General features: G+C 40.6%; 1 protein-coding gene across 1 annotated transcript; it reads right to left on the reverse strand.

Moving 5' to 3' along the window:
* Positions 1 to 797: 797 nt before the first annotated feature.
* SLC38A2 (solute carrier family 38 member 2) lies at positions 798 to 17,486 on the reverse strand. The gene is made up of 16 exons (XM_080364071.1): positions 16,812 to 17,486; positions 15,971 to 16,156; positions 15,573 to 15,654; positions 15,343 to 15,458; positions 12,360 to 12,433; positions 12,170 to 12,262; positions 11,895 to 11,976; positions 8,768 to 8,850; positions 7,768 to 7,826; positions 7,489 to 7,638; positions 6,645 to 6,724; positions 6,443 to 6,543; positions 5,956 to 6,080; positions 5,116 to 5,260; positions 4,900 to 4,997; positions 798 to 4,151 (listed from the first exon to the last, which is right to left on the reverse strand). The coding sequence occupies exons 2-16, from the start codon at positions 16,084 to 16,086 to the stop codon at positions 4,053 to 4,055; spliced, it is 1,503 nt and encodes a 500-aa protein (XP_080220197.1). The 5' UTR covers positions 16,087 to 16,156; positions 16,812 to 17,486; the 3' UTR covers positions 798 to 4,052.
* Between the last annotated feature and the right edge of the window lie 6,212 nt (positions 17,487 to 23,698).

Here is a 23,698-nt window from a genome sequence, read left to right on the forward strand (position 1 = left end):
CTTCATTGGGATGGCCTTTGGACTTTGAGCAAATACAGAAACACTGTGAACATACAAAATGTGATTAAAAAAACAAACTAAAACACAAAAATTGAACAAGCAACCTAGTAGCCACTCAGTGGGGGTTCCAGTGGAAAATACTATGGGATCATGTAATTAAAGTAACCTTAACCAAGGCATTTCCTAATTTGAGGGTACTCAACTGTGACTTTTAAATTTCTTTCATACAGTGTTTTGTTTAGACATAACACACCAAGTTACACCTCCAGTCTCTCTCACCCAATTCTTAATATTTGGGAAAGACAAAGATTCATATGAATTGATAGAAATTTGTAGAGAACAAAGAACTGAGAGGATGTGCTTGGTTTGCATCCATTTGCTAAAATACAAGTGAAACAGAAGCAGCAGCTTTCAAAATTTTTACACAAGCAGTCATCCTTCTGGAGATTCAGTTGGCACAGGATTTAGGCAAGATTCATGTATTACATTTATACAAAATCCAACACATTGAGTCTTGCCTCCAGACACACCTGTACTGCAAAAAATGACATAATACAGGTTCTTTGAAGAATTTAATCCCTCATTTTCTTTAGTGTCCAGATGTGTTCTGTTTACTCTCGCGGTGGCATAAATTGTGGACTCAGTTGTATGCTATTGTTCCTTTTTCCCCCTTCCTGAAAAGTGCTCATAAGTAAGTGTAACGGGGCTGAAATAGACTTCCAGTATCATCTTTAAAGAAAATCTTTCAATGCTTGCGCCCCCCCCCAAAAAAAAGCCCACCACACCATTGCTTAGGTTTATCTATTTATTTCAGTTAAAACAAACATACAAGGTTTCATTGAAACTGTGTTGCACTTCCTGCCAACAACTGTAGTTAGTGTTGGCCTCTAACAATACAGTGGGTATTTACATATGTACAGGGTTGTACCGTAGGATGCCTGAATTTGGTGGCCTAACAAATACATTCGATGGTAAGAACTGTTAAGTTGCTGAATTCAGGAAATTGTAGCATCCATGGTAAATTTTAGAGGAAAAGTATACAGGAACCTGAACAATGCTTTTTATGGACCCAAGTGACTCCCATTTTTATTGCAACATATACATTTGTAATAAATACAATCTTAGTGTTTTCTTAAACACCTTAGGCGTAACACATTTCTTCCATTTCTGTATTATATTTTGTTGTAGAAGAATCTTTCTTTTGACAGTTGTTATACAGATGTACATGAACAACTCCTTGAAATGATGTAACAATCAGTAATGAGAGGACTATATACATATATCTCAGATTCCAAACCTACATTATATACATTATACTTACAGTATATACACACATACAATTTATGTACATAGACTATCATAAATATTGAAAAATAGGTTTAGTTTCAATGGATTAATGTTTTATAAATAACATGTTACATTTATGACTGAAATATCATGGAAGACAGTGATGTCTAACCGAGGTGACAAAACAGTGGTTTAATACTGAAGCTGCTCTTTTAGGTGGTTTGCAATGTAGGTAACTTTAAGCAAACAGGTTTGGGAAAAAGGTAATTAAATAAATCATACGTTGGAAACCAACCCAGCCAAGTGGAACTCAACTGTTGCAGGTGGAGAGCCAGTCATCAAATAATATAACACATCATGTCAAATCTGGAAATTGCTACATTCAGAGAATTAAGTGACAAGTATGATATGAGGTGTCATCACAAAAATCTGCCTCCTCTCTGGCTGCTGAGGAGGATTCTGTAGTAACTTCTCGTTTACATCTCCTTCCTCTTCTATGGCTACTGAGAGAAAGCAGGCTATTTCTCACTTTCTTTTTAAATGCTGCTGAGGGAAGCGCTTCATCCCTTATGTGCTACAAATTGCTCAAAGGTAGACAACGTTTTAATCCTCTTCTACATTTCTGTGTCTGCGGAGGAAGAAGAAAAGCTGCCAAGTACTGAGGAGACACTTGCTCAGCACTTCTGTGGAGATCAGGTAACATGGGACAGTTGGCCATGGATGTACAGTACCTGAGGCAGAGAAGTACCTAAGGAGCGTTTGCCAGTGCTGACTCCAGGATGATTAATTGTCAGTTGAGTATCACCCCACTAATAATACAAACAACACAAGAGGAACCCAACTTCTCATTACAGCTTTACACTACAGACTTAGTGACCAGTACTTACAGTCATGCAGAAGTATCATCAATACAAAATACCTGCAACTTTTTCATAGATTTTAAATGGCTGGGCAGAGATTGACATTATCTGTTAAACAGTGACTACATCACTTAGATTTGTTCCTGATTAATTCTGTAAGAGCAGAAAAGTTCCAGGCACTGTTTAGTCAATAGATTACAGGCCCTTACTTGTTCCCTCTGACACGATGACCAAGTGGAACTTTGCAAACCAGATCTTTAGAACATCGTGTCAGATGAAGACAGCTGACCACATTGCCATGATTATTTCATCGATAATCTCTATCCAGGCTCTTGTACCCAGTATTGTTGTGTTTGAGAACCTCTTATAAGCCAAGTACGCTGTTATACAAGTGTTACTTCTCTTCAACCTGGGATAAGAATGAAAGAGTAAACATGCACTAGAAACAAAACAGCTAATCACAACCATACAGCACCTGTTTCATCAGCTAGCTAGCTAGGGCTCAGAAGAAATTTACCTATTTCTGAAGCAAACAAGTATGAGATGACTAACCAGTCTATGAGGTTACCTTTAACACTACTATACAGAATAAATTGGAAGAGGAATCCCAGTTGTGTATGTGAAGAGAGTTTGTACCAAGCATGAAATACTGGTGCAGTTATTTTGTGGATTTGACTCAGAAACAGAATAGTCAAGTAATTCTAAATCCAATAACAGATGAGTAATTTGAGAAATACTGTACAGTTTTTGAATATTATACAACTAGTAAACTACATTAGGACCTTTTTGTTTTCCTACAGATACATTTCAAGATAGATTGGACAGGAAAAAACCAAAACAAAACAAAAAAACAAACAACAAACATTGCTACAAGTGACAATGGACCTTATTAATTAAGAGAACTCCAGCAGAGAGTTTTGTATTAATGGCATCATATGCTCCAGTGCCATTCAATTTGTATCTACAACAGGAAAAAAAAAGGCAAAACCCCCCAAACCCTGTTTTACTCAATTGCACTATTGAGTACCTCAAGAATGGAAATGTCAATGCCATCTTCATCATTTCTAGATTAACTATGTTTTTTCTCAAACGTACCCGTTCTAAAGGGTGGATTTTTGTAAAGCTTGAAAATGTGGGTTTCCAGACCTTTTGGGAATGGGGGTAACTGTATTTACTTAAGTAAGCTGAAAAATTATTTTCAAGATTATTTTCACTCTACTTTGAACTAAGTGAATTTCATGAGAAGTATTTATAATTAGAAAACTTTGACTTGAATTGGTTAATTTTCTGTTTTGGTCATTAGAAATATTTAAATAAAATTACTTCTAATTATGCCTCTACAGAAAGGCAAACTTGATTTAATTTACGACACTGATTTGATATTTTTATGAGCTCTTCTATGTTATTATTTCATTCTTTTTAGAAAAATGTTTCTTAAAGTCAAAATAGTGCTTTTGAGGTCCATAAGAATTTTTGGTACAAAAAATAAGAGTGTTTCTCTTTCTCTCTCATTGGTTATTTAAACACTTTGCTGTAAATTAAAGAGTCATTTCTCACATCAAATGGTTCCATTAGGCACATTCAAGTAAAATAACAAAATATCCAAGTAACAATGACGAAAGCCAAACATGGCTTGATAAAAGTCTACAGAGAGTTCTGTCCATTCTCTGGAATGGAATAAAGTTGTCACTTCCTTCAGCCAGACACTCACGTGGTTTGATGTTAATATCCACTTCCATCGTGCAGAATAGTTTCTTAAAGACAGAGTTCGGGTATTCTACAATCAGAAGAACCATCAATAAAGAATCTGCATTTTAAAGGAAGCTGAATAGCTCATATTCATTCTCAGTATCTGAGTGAACACTGGCATTTGAAGTGGAGTATTAAGAGATTAAACCAGGGCAGTTAATGGCCATCGGATGAAACATTTTGGGTCCAGTCTAGAATAATCAGTGTCATACACCCAGTCATCACAAGTAGACCACTCAGAAAGAAGAGGGCGGCCTGAAAAAAGAAAACAAAATATTTCACTTTCTGCTACTATATCCATAAAGTCATGCCCATTTATGGCACAAATGCCATTGCTCAAGCAGGACAAAGCAAAAGGTACAAGAGATCACAGAGTAAACAGTAAGGAGTTAGGTTATCTTTCTCAGACTTGGGGACCTTTTTCAAATAAAAAAGTACATCTATTTTCAGTATAGCAGACCTCAGCCTCAACTGAGAGAAATTAATGTAGCTGGTGATACCAGCTAGGCTGTGTGCCACTGTGCTGACTTGATTCTGACTCAGTATGTCCAAGATTCGATTCAGAGTCAGTAGGTCTGAGATCAGGTAAGCATACCAAGATTGGTCAGGATGACCCAAACAATTGGTGGAGGTCAGCTTTTAAGGGGTAAATTATGTAAATAAATCGTGAAAGAAAATTCAAAGGAGAATGACAAGACTTTTTTAGTATAGTCCTAAGGGTAATCTGTTGAAAACTGGTTCTTACCAGCAACAGAATGACCTACCTATTATTGAGATTGGGGGGTGAGAAAAGTCACTGAAGTGAACTGAGCCTTGTGATGTCTATCTCCTCAGTTACGAGTACCTGTGTAACTCCCAGGTGTTAACTAAGACAACACTAAATGGCAATTCACTGACTACTTTCAGAAGGGCTTCAAAATTCTTAAATTGTGAAGAAGGAAACTAAAGTTCTTACTCTGAATTAGCAAACAAATGTAACTATTATGTATTTGCCTATACATACCCCAATCTTTTGCACAGACTTCATTGGTTCTTTCTTCACTAATTTGATATAGAAGGCAGAAGGAAGTATAAAGATCAGCATGGCAGCTGCAGATGCACCTGTGTTTAAAAAAGCATAGAAATAAATATTCATAAACAGGTAACTATAATTTTATTAGATTGGAACTGCATTTTTTGAGATTTGAAAGACTGCTTGAACTGATGTGCAAATGCTTACCAATGAATCCAAAGATGTCTCGAATAGTAGGGACAAAGATAACAAGGATGTTGGTAAACACCAGAAGAGCAACTGTAATGGAACAGTGACGCCACCATTTAAACTCCTTCCCTGCCCATAGCAGCTGGGTAATGGAAGTGCGGATCTTTTGAAGAGAACAAACAAACAAACAACCAGTTTAGTCTTCATCGTGGGAGTCAGTGACCGTCACCTCCTTCTGAAAGTATTTTAACATAATTTTCCTGAACACTCCAGATTTTCATAGAAGTTGAAAGCCATGAAATACTTTTAAAAAAAATATTTACTTCCTGTACTTCAGATGCAGCTCTGTGTTTCTTATCTATTTCTCTTTTCAGTGATTTAGATTTTCAAAGCACAGGCAGCAAAGAGGAAAACACAAGGAAAGACATCTGTCTCTAACAAAAATAAATCCCAGGTGTTTTTGTAACATCTAAGGAGGTTGCTCAACAATTTACACCTAAACGGCCAAAAGCTGTATTCACAATATACTTATAAAAACACACTAACTTTTGTAAGCTGATAATACAAAAGTACAACTACTTTTATAAAGTGGCAATCTATTCCACCTTCCCAATTAAACCATACAAGGCAAACAATATAACTGAACATATTTGCGTTTACTGCTTTGAAATGTTGCCCAATTAATTTATTTGAATTAACTGCATAGAGAGGTATCATCAAGCTTACTAGAATAAATTTCCTTTTCCAGTTAAGAGAAAAATTCTATAAATGGGAGTTGCCAAATCAGTACAGGACTGCAGCAGGACAAGTGATGAAAATGAAAAATGGTAGTAAGATTAAAAAAAAAGAATTACTTACTGGGAAAATAACTACAGGTACAGTAAGGGTTACAGCCATAAGTACAGCGAGACGCACAATAAGAAGTAGAACATCAGGACCCAGATATGCAGAGTATGTATGAAGTAGTTCTGGTTCAACTTTTCCTATACAGAAAACAGTATTTTAATCAGATGCAGTCAACATACTTTACAAACAACTACTTCTGCTCTAAATCCTAAGCAAATTTTACCATTACAGCAATATAAATTGAAAGTCTCAACAGTTCCTGTAAGCATGTCTCAATTTAACACAAGGACAACCTGTTTTACTCCAATTTTAATCCTGTGCCTTGGGCCTAATTCTACTACTGATCTGCTTCTGGGTGTGCACTTATAAAAATACTTTAAAAAAAAACAACCCAACTGTGTATATTTAGAACCCATAGTAAATGTTTGCTTGCTCCAACATAAAAATACTGTGGTTTTATTTAGGTCATTTAAAAGAAAGCAAAGAAGGCAATATTCACCATAAAATGTCAGGTATCCAAAGAGAGCAGCCAATAAATACATGAGGAACATGGCAAAAAAAGATACATAGGACACATTCATCATTCTTTTACGGCTTCGGCTAAAGGAAGAGAAAAAGAAACATTGTTAGCAATGAGATCACACTGTTTTACACTATTTCTGTTTGTCTAGTGAAATTGCAGACACATATCTAACATTTACCTTTTCAGTTCTTCATAGATAGGAAGAATCGCAGGATGGCAGACGAAAGAAAATGTCAAGATTGGGACAGCATACACAGTCTAAAAAACAAAAGTACCTTTCTTAAGTATCTCAAAAGACACTAGAAATTTAGATTTAGAAAATTAAATCAGTAGGTTTTTTTTCAGTTTTGACTTGGGCATCAGTTTACTTTTTGACAAAGACTAGCTATATACTTTACAATGGAAACTTTGGCAAAAATTAAAACAAGTTTGTGCTTTCTAAAACACAGACTCTTAGGTACGAAGTACTCTCAAATCTCTGAAGTCCGTGCTGAGCTGAATGTATTTGCATCCAGAATTACATTCTGCGTCTCATAGGCTTAAGCCATTATAGCCTGATCTTGGTATTGGCTATTGCACACACCTCCTCACCATGCATGGAGATTTACCACTCTAATTGGGAGCATTCGTAAGAGTCAAGACTTCATGACTGGGAACTTCAAGTCTGTTCCAAACTCTGGCATACATTTCCCCTTTGCACACTTTTACTATTTACTACTTCTTCTTCTGCAATTTACTTTTTTTAAAAGACTTCACTAGCGCTATGCTGAAGAACGAGAGATGCGTGTATTGCCACTCATCTCAGGAAGGCACATCAAGCTCCTTTAATGTCTGTGTATTTGGAATGTGGAAACACTCAGTCCATATGAGGTAATCAGTGTCTAACTCTACTGGAACAGAAAGTATTAACACGTCCCAAGTTTACAACTGGCCAATTACTTGAAGGAAAAGATGACCTATTTATCTGCTATATATTAAGTCTCAGTTATTTTCAACACAGAGTTTGATTTTTAGTCAGTTACCTGTGAATTGAAGATGAAGTATTTTGGCTTGCACACATCATCACCTGTTATGTTTTCATCTACCAAAGGTGCCACTGTAACATTTAGTAGTGTCACGTTCACGATATCACTGTCCATAGGACAAGGAATCTGAAACATCTTCCAAATTACCTAGAAATAAAGCCATGTATTTATTGTTACTTTGACTAATGCAATATCTCAAACTTTTCAGAAACTGTGTTTAATTTCACTTTGAAATGCAGTTTTAACAGCACGGGAAGTCTACAAGAATATACTTACAACAATAAGAAAGAAGACCATGCAAAGTAATGAAAAGCCGCTGGTATAGCCCAAATATCCTGTGTTCAAGAAAGAGAGAAAAAAAAATTCTAAGGTACAATAAACAGAAACATAATTTAAGGCTTAACATTATGGCAAAACACAGCGATCTCTTCAACGGCCATTTTCTTAGTGTTACACAGAACAAGACTGACTTTCTGCAATGTCAACCCAGCTATGAATGTTCTCAAAGACATATTAGGTTCTGTACATACAGTGAACCTGTAATATTACACTTCAAAATTTACAAAAGAGCCCCCCTACAACAAAATCCCCACACCACGTGACTTATTATATACTAAGAATGACTAGTTCAAATAGAATGCATTGTAAGATAACTTAGCTTTTTCCTGTTTTTATTGAATAATTTGTAGAAAACAGTAAGTTTTCTACTTGAAAGTAATTCCAGATTCTCAGTGAGGTTCCAGTACAGGATTCTCTGAGCAAACAGCGTGTTAACTGAATTATTCATGTATTATCACTGGACTAAAGCCATTTCAGATAAACTACCTGCTTTCAATATTCTGCTACTGCTTAGGATCTAAAATGAAAGAGGTGACTTCTGCTTACATTACTAATACAATTTAAATTCCCAGGGCTTGCGTCCCTGTTCTTTTGAGACTGTTACAGGATAGCTAACAACACTATTAGCTAATAACAATATTTCGCTATTACTGACCAAACTGTGATAAGAACACAAACAGAAAGTCACTGCTGAGCCTTGTTCTAAAGCTATCCTATTGTCCCTTCATTTTCCACAAATGCATCTGTAACTCAAGATACTTTCTATTTTTTTTAATGTAGATTGACAGCAATTACCTAAACACTGGTTAGTCCCAAGAGACAAGTTTGGAGACAGCTGTTAATTCACTTAGTACTTCAAGACTCCAGCACCATTATGAAACCATTTCCCCACATTATTTCCAATGCATTTTTATTTTGATTCAACTCGACTGCTTACCTAAATTTTTCAGTAAGGACAAGGGAAGAATAAGGATGACAGACACCAGCAGCACTAAGTAGTCACCATTAAGATACCATTCTCTGTAGGAAAAAAGGTAATATTAGTATCTAATCAAAGTATTTAAAAATTAAGACATTTGCAGCTTAGTCTTCACTCTTATCTTCTACAACACATAGCTTTTTTAAAAAAATGCAAAGCCTAATGTCACAAAGGGTCAGCATTCAACTTACTATGTGGACCTAAAGCTCTACAATATCTTATCTCACCCCAAACCTGCATTGTGCCTTTCCTTTAGTGTCCTTTTCTAAAATTAATATGCATCTGAAAGTCAGAAGACAGGAAAGTAAATGACTGGTCAGAAAAAAGTCAACTGGGATCAATGATGGAAAAATAGTAATTTGCTTAAGCGTTGGTTCCCAACTCTGCAGATGTATTAGCACACTGCAGGGCCCCAGCAGGGTGGTGATTCACTTTTAACGGAAATAAAATTCTATTAGGTACTCTGCAGGAGTTGAAGAAAAACAGGTGAGGGCTGGAGTTGATGCAGTAGCTCAAGCCCACAAGCACTGGGAGTCTCTTGGAGGCACATTTAGTCCCTTCAGCAGGGAAACTATGGTAAGAACCTCAGAAGATTTTTTTCTTTCAGATCATTTTTGCCATTTATTCCGTAAGAAGCACCAGCTACTTTTTGACAAAACATTTTGGAGTGTTAGAAGATTCACACCTTCCTTTGAAACACAGGAAAACAAAGTTAGATCTGTGTAAATATAATGCAATTTCATGGAACTAAGAGAAAAACATCTTGAGTATTGAATTGTGGCAGGGTAACTGCCTTCTTCATCTGTCCTACAGGAATATCCCATCTGCTTTATGCAACTCAAGTTACACCGAGCATTTATTCCTCAATATTAATACTTTATATCCTGTTATGATATCAGCTAACAGGATTTATTTTAAAATGGACTGTCTACTACTTAGGTAAACAAAAAAAAATTAATGACCTAATTGGAAATGTGTGCATTCAAACTCAATTGCTGAATTGTAAATCCACATACGCTAATGCAAATACGGAGTAATTTTAACAGACTTGCTCCAGATATATGTAGTAAATGCAGAAAAAATTTGGTCATCCTTCCAGTTTTATCTGGGATAACTAAACATAACAAACGTATTATAGAAAGTTCAGATGTGTATGACAATAATGTCATGTACCTTTGGCTCCCTTTTTAAAAAAATTTAGTTGTCTTGTGGTAAATTTGGAAGAAATCACAGCACAGAGATTCCTTGAATTTGTTACAGTCATAAGAATATGCACTGTTACTGTGCATGGACCATGTAAAGGCCATCCTGACTTTCAGATCAAGGACTTAGAAGTTTTTCTGTGCTGAAGAATAAAGAATGGGATTGCACAGCTTCAAAATAGAGCTGAGAATTAAAATAACTGCAAAACAAATTTTAATAATAGAGCTACTATTTACAATATTGTCTCAGAATTCCAGAATATTTTCTTCTACAGTAAGCATTATTTTGGCACATTTAAACAGGTAAGTGCTTACATTTTAGGCACCAGGCTGCCAGAGTGGAATCCATGCCAATGGTAGCCACCCAGACTCCCCTAAGCAACGCATGGAGAGCGTCAGTTAAATGGGATCCACAATTGCCAGAGCACTGAGAAAAGATTTAATTTAAATCAGTGTACAGCTACCTAGTACCAACCAACAAGAAAACACTGAAGATACAAATCTCATTTTCTGAATTTTTGCCTGTCGGATTTGCAGAGCAGCAGCTGTATCCAGTGAGATTCACAGCCTTAAATTGTCCCACCTGAACTGCAACCAATTTCGAATTATTTTCTGAAGATGGGACAATTAAAAATACTTGCCTCCAAGCCCCCTTATAAGTATTGGATACTCCAGGGACTTTCTTAGGAAGTTGAAAATAAGGACTTGAATTCAGCCAAAGGAGGGAAATTAACTTTCTCAGCAAAGAATTTGTAAACAGTACAGTACTAAGTAAATGGAGTAGGTGCATTCTTTAAGTACATTAAAAAAAAAAAAAAAAAAAAGATGGCTAGCACTGTTGTCATGACAATGTCTTATCAGCAAGCTGTATGAACACCACCAAATGGCTTGAACCCCTTAGGGAACACAGGCAAAAAAATGCCTACCTTCTGAACTCAGGCTTAGGTTCAAGTTGGAGTCTTGAGCTGCTCAGCCCTCTCAAGACTGGGACACTTCAGGACAAGGCACAGAAGTACAACTCTGAAGAGTGAGATTTATAGCACTTAACTCTATCCCTTTGAAGTCAGGCATCTTGTTTTAGATAGTTGTTTTTACACACCCTCTCAACATGGAGTAATACGTTAAAATGTCCTTCAGAGATGCCCACAACAGGTGTCTAAGCCACGTGCACTGAGCTGACCACTACAGATGATCACCCTTCTCCACTGATTATTCAAAGTCCAGAGTAATGATGAGATTAAAGTCTAACTTTTAGATGGTACGGGTAGATAAAATAAACCCTATCCAAGTCACCCACTTTTAAAACCAAGCAAGAAAGCCACTATGGAGTCAAGGTGTCTCCAAAGCTAAATAGCAATGCATCCTCCTTGGGCATTTAAACTCTGGTTTAGTACAATGTTTAGTCCCCATGTTTTTCTGAGAACTGTTACTTAAGACATTCATTATATAACTGCACCTTAATCTTATATTTAATCCCTTACCACAATATTAACACTAGAAAACCAAAATAATCAGTCCAAACCAGCTGGAATGGCAGTAAGATAGAAAAAATAAAAAACCAAACCAAAACCGACCATAACCACATTTATCTTTCCTTATTTACAGTATGTACTGACTGGTACATACACTAACACTTACCTGATGTTCTTTACAGAACAGCTTTATGTAAGACGATGAGATACCTGTATTTTCCTACCCTTTTCCCAGGACAGGCTGGATCTAAATGAAGTGGAACACTCAGGGGAAGGGCAAACTTACTGTATCTCTGTCTGAGTAAGAAGCTACCCTATGGCATACCGAACGTAGTCTTCATATAAAAATATATACAGTCTCCGTATTTGTTTCTCCTAATAGTTTCTCTGATGAGGAGTTCTAACACCTACCCTGTGGTCTCTTCGATGTTCATAAATGTCTTGATGACCAATGGTAACTCATATTTCACTATGAAGAGGTAGCTTGACATAGCTGTAGGTGAATAACATCATAGATCATTACAAATATAGAATATGCCACAAGATGCAAGAATCACATAACATGTTTCATAACTTCACTTGAACACAAGCAGTTAATGAACACATGTTGTGTGAAAAAAAAAGTCTCCAAGAATAAGTAGGGAACAATTACTACTGACAGTAAAGACATTTTAAGATCTCCTCACCTCCAATGTTCTGCATTGTAATTGATCCAGAAGCAGCAAGTTTTCCAGCCATACCAAATGCCTTCATTCCTAATTGTTCATACAATAAAGATCCTAAAATAAAACAAAAGAATCCAATGGAAGGGTGCGTTTCACAAAGATACTATATGAAAGAAATACCATATGTTTTTAAAACTGTAATTTGCTTTACCTCCTTCATTGGCAGTCTTCAAAAGGAGATGCACTGAATACAAAGATAATATTGAGACAACCAGTAGGAGTACCCTGTGGGGGAGGGAAAGCATGCAAATTTTTAATAGCCATAAATGACTTACTGTAACCTTACTAAATAAAAGCAGATCAAACATAAACATTAATCATGCACCGATAAGTGTAAGGCCATTATAATTGGCTACATTTGATAGAAATAATATAACAAAGTAACAGCTGGAACGGTTTTGTATCAATGCAAGAAACCAAATTTTTTTCCTGTCTGCCTATCCTTGTTCAACACTGCATCATGCATCTATTGAACTTCAAGTAGTGCCTAACTCTAGCTAAAGTGAAGATTATCTCTTGGTCTTAAACAAATCAGCTTTTCAGCTTAAACCTGTGTAGTGTCTTTTTTTAAAAACATAAAGTTGAAACTGCAAAAGCCTTAAAGAATTAACTGAAAATTCAGATGTATTGAGAGCCACCTCTTCACACAGAAATACATGTTTATTGTCATTAAAAAACAACTTTCTTTGCTCAAACGTTGCTCTTCATTTGTGCTTACACGGGAATTGCTAGTGGCTTGTTTGTTTTCCCCACAGCTTTTATGCACACTATGTATTATTTCCAGAAGCGTATTTGCAATATCTAAAATTCAGATTATCGTATCTCTCCCACAACAAATGCACTTCCTGGCGTGGCACACTAGGGGGACTTCTCAACTCCTGAAGACCGCAGTGGAAAATTACAACACAATAAAAAAATCCCTAGTCTTCCTTACATCAGTACCAGCATTCTGCTTTATAGGAAACCTAAAAATCAGCCCATCTCCTCAAAAATGGCAAGTTCCATTTAGATTTCCCAGACTATACTTTACATTTCTTTTTGTGTCACGTTTAGCGTTGGTGAAATCAGTGAACACAGCACAAAGAACTGGAAACGAGAACACCTGAGAAAAGCTTCACAGATCTGTACAAGGAATCCAAGAAACCTGAGTTCCCATGCCAGTTCAACACCAACACCCACACACAAATAAACCTCTGTATTTGTGACAGGTAGAGATTAACTAGGATTTAATCCAGCCATGAACTAGAAATAGCACGCGAGATGTGCAAGGGTTACATTTCATTAAAACAGCACAGATCCCGGGCCCATCACTCCTAACCTCAAACGGCTGCCTATGGTGTTGACAAGATCAGTCAGCAAACTCATCTCAAAGCTCACTCCGTTTCTGGCTTCCAGACTGTATCATTCATTTATTTAGTGCTGACACAAGTGACAAGTCACAGCACTGACACAAGTGACTCTACACAGTCTTTGAAGAATTTACTGCCTTAATCAAGTGCATCTGGATCTGAATCTGTAACTCAGCTTTTAAAGGATATCTGTAATGCCCTCAGTGTCATCATAACTCCTCAGTATCATCAGTGATTAACTGCTTTCCTGCCTTGGAACTATACAAACTACAATATGTTTTGAAAGGTAACAAACCAGTTCATCTTTGAATCAGTATTAATGCAAATAGACTTGCATGCGGAATCTGGAAATGAAAGGTAACTAAACAACCTTGGCACCCAACTGTTAAATAGAGTTTTGAACACTTCTTCAGAAAGAAATCTGTTTAAATACCTAACCTTATTTTTTTTCCTTTCCTTAGAGATGTTCTAATGCACATAATGCTGATTATCTTATACACGTTGCAGAAAACTGATGTGTTGAGAGGTGAAATATATCTCTCTTCCGAAAACATGTTGCTAAGTTGTTAATTCAGTTTATTATCTTCTACGTTAGTGAAAGTCTTAGCAAAAAAAGATCCCAAATTACCATATATTTAAAATCAAATCTTTTACATCAAAACTACATGTTTGCAGTTTCCTCAAGAAACCTGAGTACCACGCAGGTATACTGTGAAATATCTGGACGTAAATCTGACCTACAACTTCCTGGGAATCTGGCAACAGAGTAAGGTAAGTTTCCAACTAAATGTTACCCATCCTTGAATACAGCACATTTATTTCCATGATAAAAATACAAGGTTATTTTAAACATATCCATGGACTCCCATTTGCATTGTCACTGATATTATATCTTGTGTGAGCTGAACTGCCTCAAATATATGAAAAATGTATCTTCCCCAAGACATATAGAAGTACCATATGCAATTGTCTCCTCATGCCATTTTCAGTTACATTACTGCAGTTTTGTCTTATACTTGAAAGCTTTTGCCAATATAGACATGCTAATGAAGATATGCTCATTATTCCACATCCCTCCCTTACAGTGAGACAGCGATTTTTATACATGTAGCTGAAACCAGTTCCCTGAATTGAGTAAAAGCACAGCAATAAAAAGTATTTCTTCATTGGTGTATGTACAAGGTACCTCTACAGGCAAAACTATGTCAGTTGAGGAAAAGAAGACCACATTCCTGATCAGCAGGACTGAGCCACAGAAATTTTTTGTAGACATGGCCAGACTTGCAAGAGACAAATAAATAATCCTCTTCTGCCTACACTTTTCTTGTAACTCTCTACAGCCTAACCATGTACTTTTTGTGCAATTACAACTTTCACTAATTGAACAGTTAGCTGTCATTAATTTCAATCAGTGGACTCTGGAAGAAAAAGCTAATACAGATCTCTGTCTGCTAAGTAGTACCTTTCTTTTCTACTTGGGTAGTGGAATTCTAAAGGGAAGTCTACCAGTCTATTTGTGGAGAAACTACAGCTAAGTAAAGGAAAATTCACTGTAAAATGTTTTGTGGGTTGCAGAACTTGCAATTAATCCATTTAATTTTTCCATGTCCTTCTGAATGTATCAAAATCTCTTAATTTAAAACAAGCTGTAAATCCTAAAATGCAATTCCGAACCGACGGCAATGACTGGGTATTCTGTAAAAGTCATTTTTACACAAAGGATTTTTCTGTTTTAATAAAACAGTAGAAAGATTTTTGGTTTTTGATGAACCAAAAGATACTTACACAAAAAGAGCAATTCCAGTGTTAGCCATGGCAAAAGAAAGACCAAGGATGCCACTACCCACAATAGCATTGCTTAGATTAAATACTGACATTCCAAAGGAAGTGGTACCCGGATGCTGAGAAAAGGGAGACAGGTAATAATTAATAGCAAGTTATTGCTTATTTCAGAATTAACAAACATACATTTGCCAAGAAGGCCCTTTTAAAAAATGTTATTGCTATATACTTACATACTGAGTTTCGTATTTCTTCTTTCCAAGACTGGAGTCAAGCAAGAAATTTTGGTTTTCTGGATCAATATCCGCATAGTGGCTGTAAAAGCATTGCATCATTAGTCACCACTGCATATTCACTTCCCGTTTAGCACTTCCAATCCACTTCAAAGGGAAACGAGAAAACCAACGGAATGACCCCAAAAGAAGACCCCCCCACCTGCCGATCTGCCCAGTACACAAAGCATTGCGCATGTTCACAGTCGCAGTCATTTGTGTTGACATCACGCACGTCAACACGCACCACCTCTAGACCCGAAGGAACGTTTTAAACGAGGGCTGGGGTGGATCACAGCCTCTTGGTGCCTCCTGTCCCCGGGGTTGGGTGCTGCCCGTTCCCGGCTGAGCCCCCTCACCTCTTCATGGCCGGCTTGGTGGGGTACGGGTAGCTATAGTCGTTGCTGTTGGAGCTGTAGCTGCTGCTGTCCTCGTCGGGGGAGATGTTGAACTTGCCCATCTCGGCGCTGCTCATGGCGGTGGCGGTGCCGGGGGTCGGGGCTCGTCGGCCGCTCTTTTGTCCTTGCCCGCGGGACTCGCCGAGCCTGCGGAGGTGGGAGGCGACGTCAGTGCCGCAGCGGGCGCCGCGCGGCCCGTCACGTGGCCAGCGCGCGCCCGCGGCTCGGCGGCCCCCGCCCGCCGCCGAGTGGAAAAGTACCAGGCGCGCGGGGCGGGGGTCGCTCGGGCAGACAAAGGTGAGACCCGCGGCGGGGCGGGGTCGCCGCGCGACCTGCGCCGGGACAGCGCTGCCCGCAACGGCGCCGCGGACCGGCCGAGGCAGCGGCAGCGCCACGCCGCACTCCCCATCCCCCTCCCCCCCGATAGCGGAGCCTGATGCAATACCGATGGGCGATTGTCACACTGGCTGCCGGAGCTCCCGTCCCGCAGACGGTCCCGCATTCACCTCCCTCCCTGCCGGCGATACCGCGTATGCCGGCGTTCTCAATGGAAAAATGCAAATCGGTCACGAGACTGCACCGCGCCGCAGTCATTTGGGGTTTTTCCACCTTTCTGCGATGCGGCAGCAGCGCGTACCTCCGCGCACCCGCCGTCGCGCCTCCGGGCAGAGCCCGGCAGCGTCTCAGGCAGCGAGCCGGGAGCTGCCGCCGGACAAAGGCGCGAAGGACCAGCCGCGCTGCGCCCGAAACTCGCCCCGTTCCTCCCGACGGCCGCCTAACAGCCGGCACCGCCGCGCCGTACCTTCTCCGCAAGAGTTTGAAAGCGAGGGTTCCTCCCGAAGCCTCGGAATAAAGAGATGCTCCTCTCTCTGCTGCTGCTTCTTACAAGGGGAAAAAAAAACCCCTTAACTATAAAGCGTCAGCGAAAACAGAACCCTAAATAAATAAAGGTAGAAAAAAAAAACTTTAAAAAGCCAGCGGTGTAAAACAGAAAAAAAATATCGTGTCCGTGGTGCTCCGGCTGAGGCGCCCAGAGCTCAGCAGCGACGTCGATCCCGGTCTGACGGCCCCCTCGGGGAGCCGCTGCTCTTCAGGCAGGAATGTGGGCGCGTCATCGCGAAGGGGCGCGGCGCCCGCTCGCCGCCGCACCGCCCCCTGCCGCCCGCGCTGCCCGACTGACCCCCGGGCCTGCTGCAGGGGGGGCATCGGCAGGTTGGGGCGCGCCCGGCTGAGGGGTGGGGGCGGCACCGGCGTGTGCCCGGGGGGGGGTTCGGGAGCGGGGCCGCCAGCACATGACAGCGGTCAGTACGCCGAGCAGTGCTGCTGTGTTTACAGTGGGGGCAGTTGCATTTCGCAGCGGAGACGGGACGCTGCGGTGCTGGTCAAGAGCGCCATGTCCGAAAGGTGCTTCCACTTGCCCAGTGCAGCATCTGCAGCGCGACTGCAGCACCGGGCACCGACTGACCGAGGAGGTTTCCTCCCCGTTTCCACTCTGTGCCAGCCTTGGGCTCCCTCCTGGGCTCCAGCTCTGGCGTTGCCGAGTAGCACGGTGCATGACAGGGGCTGAGGTGCCACCGACCCATAGCTACTCGCTGCAGTCACTCGCTATTTTTAATAAACGAGCACATGCAAGCCCCGATCCCGCCGACAGCTGAAAGGGTCCCCGAGCGTGTGCTCCGGGAAGTGATGGGGAGTTACGGCCTCCCCCTAGTGATGTGATGCAGCATAGACCCCACTTTCGGGAGGAGCGGGGGAAAAAACAGCACCCTGCCGCCTTCCCCTCAGGCAATCACTCCAGAAACGTCTGAGGGCTTTGCTGCTCGATGCCCCGTGGAAGGGGGGAGCGGAGCTTTACAATTCGCCCCAGCCCCTCACACAGAGGTTGCGACTCCGGAGGGGGCTCGACGGGGGCAGCGAGGGACTACTTGCTCACTGTTTCTGTGGGGGTTCTGCAGCAGCCATCGCCCTGTCGCCGCGGCAGCAGCGCGCTCCCACGCGAGCCTCGAGGACGGGAGGGTGCCCGGCCACCCAGTCGTTTTGCCCCCGTGAACCCCCGCGCTTGCACCCGCGCGGCCCCTGGGCTCTGCAGGGGCGGACGAGGGGTCCCTGAGACGAGACAGCGCGGGAGGCCCCGGCCCGCCCCCCCCCCCGCGGTCCCAGTGGCGGCGGCTCTGCCCCCTGCTTCCGCCGGGGCTGGCGGGAAGCTGCCTGGCCCCGCGAGGCAGCGACAGTCCGACCGTTAACGCCGCAGAACGTTCTGGAGCGCGGCCGCCGCCGGGGAGGGGGGGGGGGGGGGGGGAGGAGGGGCGGGGCACGGCGAGGGCACGCGCAGGAGACGCGGAGCCGAAAATTTTCCATCCCTGCAGTTCCCCCCCCGCCCCCATCCGGCACGTGACGTCACGTCTCCCCCTCTCCCCCCCCCGCAGCCCAGCCCTGCCTGTGAGGCGGTGGCGCGGGTCGGGAGCGCTGCGGCGCCTTCCCACGCAGCCCCGGGGCACTGAGCGGCCGCGCCGTCGCACCTGCTTCCGTGGGAGGCCGGTGCCGCGGGCTGTGTGCGGTGCGCCTCGGGGAGGCCCCGTGGGTCTCTCCCTCGCCGCTTCGGGACTTGGCTGGGCGCTGTGAGGGGCCGAGCGGCGCCCCAGGCCGTGTCCTGGAGGGCAGCGGAGGGGGGCGGGGACAGGCAGCCCCGTAGTGGGGTTTGACATTCCCCGGAGGACAGCTCCGGGCGCTGGGGGGCTGAGTTGTCTCCTCGCCGAACCGTCTGCTGTTTCAGGGTGTCTTGGGGCCGGGTCTCTTCTGCTTGCAGACAAGGCAGAGTAAAACTTGGGGTGCTTAGGGCCCTGGAGTATTCTAAAGTTGCACCAGAAGTGGCTGTAACCGGAATTTTCGGTCCTTCTGAAAATCTGACTGCGTAACAGGCAATTTGCAAAGGCTGCAGCAATCTGATGGGTTAAGCCCACGGGCTGCACAGCTCCACTTCAAAGTGCAATCACAGTGATAGGTGAATAAGCATTACTCTGTGGAAGCCAGGTCATACGCCTTTTAGAATGGGAACTGTGAATTCCTTGTGCATTTTTCAGTCAATCCCATTCTTCAGGTGTTAGCAGTTCTGTGAAATTACTGTTTACACGAGAGAGGTCAAGGTGACCCGTGTACTGTGGGTTTTGCTAGGATAACAACAAATGTGATGACGCAGCCACAGCGTTTTTAGGACCGCAGCTGTTGGAGGGACTGACAGCAGCATCCTTTGCAAGGCAAGCACGCAGATTTGGTGCATGGTAAAGAGTCTCATGTGCATTTGATAAATATGGAAGTCATCTTCATAGATGTGATCTGGTTGCCATGAACAGTACAGTTTTTTAAAAAGTTAAAACCGGATTTTAGTCCAAAATAAGTTTCACAGTACGAGCACTTGATTTTTTTTTTTTATTTTATTTTATTTACTGGAACCGCCCTCATTTTATATGGCAAAAAGATGAGGCTTATTGGTAAAATACGTTCAAGAAAAAAATTGCTATTTGTCTAATGGCCCCATTATTGGGAGGTTCACTATGCAACATATGACTGCAGTCTGCACTGCTCCAGAATATTGAGTCTTTAAAGTCTTTACCCATGCAGCCTGTTTGATGGTTCAAATGGTCTCCTTTTTCAAGTGGTTTTAAGGAATGCCTCACTGATTGAATTATAATTTTCCTGATTTTGTAATTGCCAAGAATGTCCTTGGCAAAACATACATACAATGTGTTTCATCCAATTTTGAAATGTATTTTGTAATCAGAATAATACAAGTTAATATTCATCAGTTCCTCCCACCAGAGTTTCAACAGTTCATTTGTTTTCAGTGTCTTTATTTTTTCTTTTTAAAATGTTCTTATGTTCTTTTTTCCTTCTCTTTCTTTTCATCCTCATTTTTTCTCAGTCACCCTCATCTTTATACCTTCAATTTTTTTGCCTTTTTAGTTTGTCTTTTTTTTTGGTGTGTGTGCATCTACTCATTGCAAGCTTCCTTATGAAGTCTGAGCTTTTAGAATAGTTAAGAATGACCTTTTTTTTTTTAATCTTGAGATTTTTTTTTTCTGCTTTTATGTATTCATAAGATAACCCAGCACCATTCTGGAGACTGAAGACTGGTAAAGATTTTTGTTTTTAAATAGGGAAAGACATGTTCCTGTATTTCATTTAATACAGAGCTGTGGGCGATGTGTCTTGTTCTTAGGTTTCCCTTGCTGAAAGACCTAATAACCATATAGGAGGTGATGCTTTACATTTTCAAAACAAAGCAAAACCAGACAAACGAAAATAGGAAACGTTATTCTAAGGACGTAGTAAAAGAAAATATGAATTAATCTTGAGGTAGGTGGTGTAAAAAATGAGTTGTCTTCAATTATAAATGTAGAAATGAACTAGAGTGTCCAATTTATTATACAGGAAGGTAACAAGGTTTTTGTAGCTGAAGAGCTCTTGACTGCCTACTTCTGAATGTCAGTTTGCAGCTGTGAACTTACTGTAGATTCACCCCTTGCTGTAACACGGCCTACCAGTTATTAGCCTGCAAATGGTTTCTTTTTAAATTGGATTAGTTGTTTTTATGTTTAGAAAAAGAAGAACTAGCTGGCAAATGCCTGTGTTTTTTCTATGCTCATGTTTTAGCAAATAAAAGGCCTTTATAATATGGGAGGTTCTTGTTTCATGCTATTTCTTCCCACATATATAAACAAACTGGGGAATACTGTACAACTATCTGTAGCACATGCCCAGCAGAGTCATTTATGTTTATAGTATGCACAGAAAAGTTATGTGTACAGTAACACTGTAAAAGTCAAGTCTATCCACATGGCTTTTAGATGATACTTCCTAAATTGCCCAAAGGATATCTAATGAAATATGTAATATGTCAAAGCAATCTGTACTAATAGCTACATAACGTTCATTTTGCCTTTGCTTAGTATGAATAATATACAAATCCCAACAGAGTAAGGATCTGCATCGGGTGAAATCCTCGGTACTGCCAAGAGCCCAGGGAAGGCTGGTGATGCAGTGTCTTGTGATAGAGACCTGGGAGCTATATTGTCTCCCAAATGAAGCACCTGCACGGTGGGCTCTTCTACACGATGGACACTGTCACAAGGAGAGGCTGGAAGTGTGTGTGGGTGGGGAACACGGGGATTCACAGTTGCGTTGCGTGGACTTGGTGGTCCACAAAAGTGCAGGTGGGGCTGAGGGTTCACTGTCCTTCCAGCCAGTTTGGTTCATTATTCTTACCTCACATGGACTGCCTGTGGCGCGCAATTAATGAAATTATAGGTTCCGATTATACGCTTTCTCAAACAAAACTTCCACTGAAGCCAAGAGGTATTACGAGTGCATAAGGAATGCAGGATTGCATGTCCTGCCTCTTGGGCTTTGCGATGGTGAGTTGGAGTTACATATTAAACTCAGTTTAAGCCTTAATTCTTTCCCTCTGTGTTTATCCTAGTCTAGTTTCAGTTTTGCAATATGAAAACAAGAAGATCACTATGTTAAGAACATAAGCAGCAGCATTCTTTTAAAAAATAGTACATTTACTATAATTATAACTTGGATTTAAGCTAAAAATAGGGAGAGATTCTCAGTCTGAGTTTTTAAGACATCTGATTATGCCGTTATACTGCAAGAAACTCAAAACACTGGGTGCTGCGTGACATATATACTACTAGTCATCTGCAAGAAACTGTCAGCCTTAAATGGACATTACCAGCTGCTATAAAAATAATTTCTATTTTATATTTTTAACTCTGCAATGTTTTTAAGGGCTTTAAAAATAGCATTTATCTATTAATCTTGATTCATTTTTTCCACTCATCGAACACTGATTTTTTTCCTGTGTGAAATTAACATGAATTTTTAAGTCTTTATCTTATTTATTTATTTTTTTATTTATTCCCAGTAGTACAAGCACTATACATTGATGGAAAATAAAACCTCAGTGAATGAACAAGATAATCTCCTCACTTAGTATTTATTACCAAAAATACAGTGCAAACAGATAGTAATAAAAAGTCGTGACTGGATCTCCATTCTGTAAATGTGTGTATGTAAAATTGCAGGTATTATTCCTCTCCCCCCCCCCCTCCTTTTTTTTTTTTGTGTGTGTGTAAAAATGCTGATATTCCTAAATAATTTGAGGTAGGCTTGAGGATGAGGATTTGAATGGCTTGAGGACTTTGTGGATAACAACTATTATCTACTGAACTTAAAATTCCACTTTTCATCTCCAGTACATAAAGCACAACAGCAACTGTTTACAGTATCCCAAAAAAATCCCTAAAATCTGTTACTTTTTCTCTGGCAGTGGCCAGGAGCAGATTACTCTGTAACAAAGGGTAGGGAAGAGCATAGGGCCAGTTTTATGTTGTAGCAGTCTGATGTTTAGGATTTACCGAACCAAAGGTTGTAGTCACATGTTTGTATTTAATAGTTTCTGGTGCTCATCTGTATGAAATTGTTGAATCACTTTGAACCCCCGTATAATTTGATATTTGTCATAATTAATAGCAAAGCTTACTTAGGCATTTACAAAAAAATTTCCATTTGTTCATATTTTTCCCCAGATTTCTTCCTGATCAGTTCACTTGAGATCCCCAGGTTTTGCACAGTAAGGATTGGGTTTTATGAACCTTTATTATGCTTTTCACAGTCGTCTTTTTTGAAACTGAGGAGTCCTCATCAATCTGAGAGGTAGAAACTGCTTCGTATCTTCAGTTCTCCTGGATTCCTGTGCTAGACAGAACAAAGATTGCTCAAGATGTTATAGGTGTCTTCTCATTTGTTAGAGAATAACATTTAGACCTGGAGTCTCTTATAAATTGGCAGCAAGCACATTTTACCTCTACATTTTTTGCTGTTGGTCTGTGTCTAGACTGATGTGTGTGCATCTGTACATTCCGAGGAAGGACTTTTCCCCTGGCTTTTTAGGTTGAGTGTTTGCTGTAGGTCTGCATATTCTAAGTTGGCTGGTATCCACATGTAGAAAACATGTAGCCATTTTTTATGAAAGATGGTTTTTAGTTTTAAATATTTATGAGCAACATTTGTAAAATTTTTGCTTGTGGGAAGAAAAATCATTCTCCTACCTGAGCGAGTATGAGCAAAATGGACATGTTTAATTTAGTCAGAGAAATCTGCATGGATCAGTTCCTGGCAAAAATTAGGAAAGGCTGAATAAAACAGTTTATACAGTCTCCTTTGTATGCAATTAGAAGATTTGAAATGAATTAGTGAAAAAATTATTACATAAATACAGTAGGATGGGAAGGACATTTTTGTTTATATACGTACCAGAGAATGTCTTTGCTTGTAAAGACATCGCCCCTCCTGTTTTATCTCCTATGTGCAGAGTACTCTTACGGAAAAACAGCTGCTGAGTCACGATTTCGATGAATGACTGACAACTCCTTTCTGCTCAGAATTGGTAGACTGTCTCTCCTGTGTATCGGGCGAGCTGTGATACGCCCCTTGCTTGGGAAATGAAAGCATGACACAGCGATACAGCTGACCGCATTGAAAATGCTGTAAGCAGGAGAATGGAAATGTGTTTAGGCAGCCATGTAAAGCAAATTGAAATCTATCCGCATTAAATTATTTACTGGCAATAATGATTCGTTATTAAAGAAAATAATATAATAGTGATCATCTCAATGTGCTGAACTA

The sequence above is a fragment of the Nesoenas mayeri genome (assembly GCF_963082525.1).
Source record: "Nesoenas mayeri genome assembly, chromosome: 1".
In the NCBI taxonomy this organism is placed as follows: Eukaryota; Metazoa; Chordata; class Aves; order Columbiformes; family Columbidae; genus Nesoenas; species Nesoenas mayeri.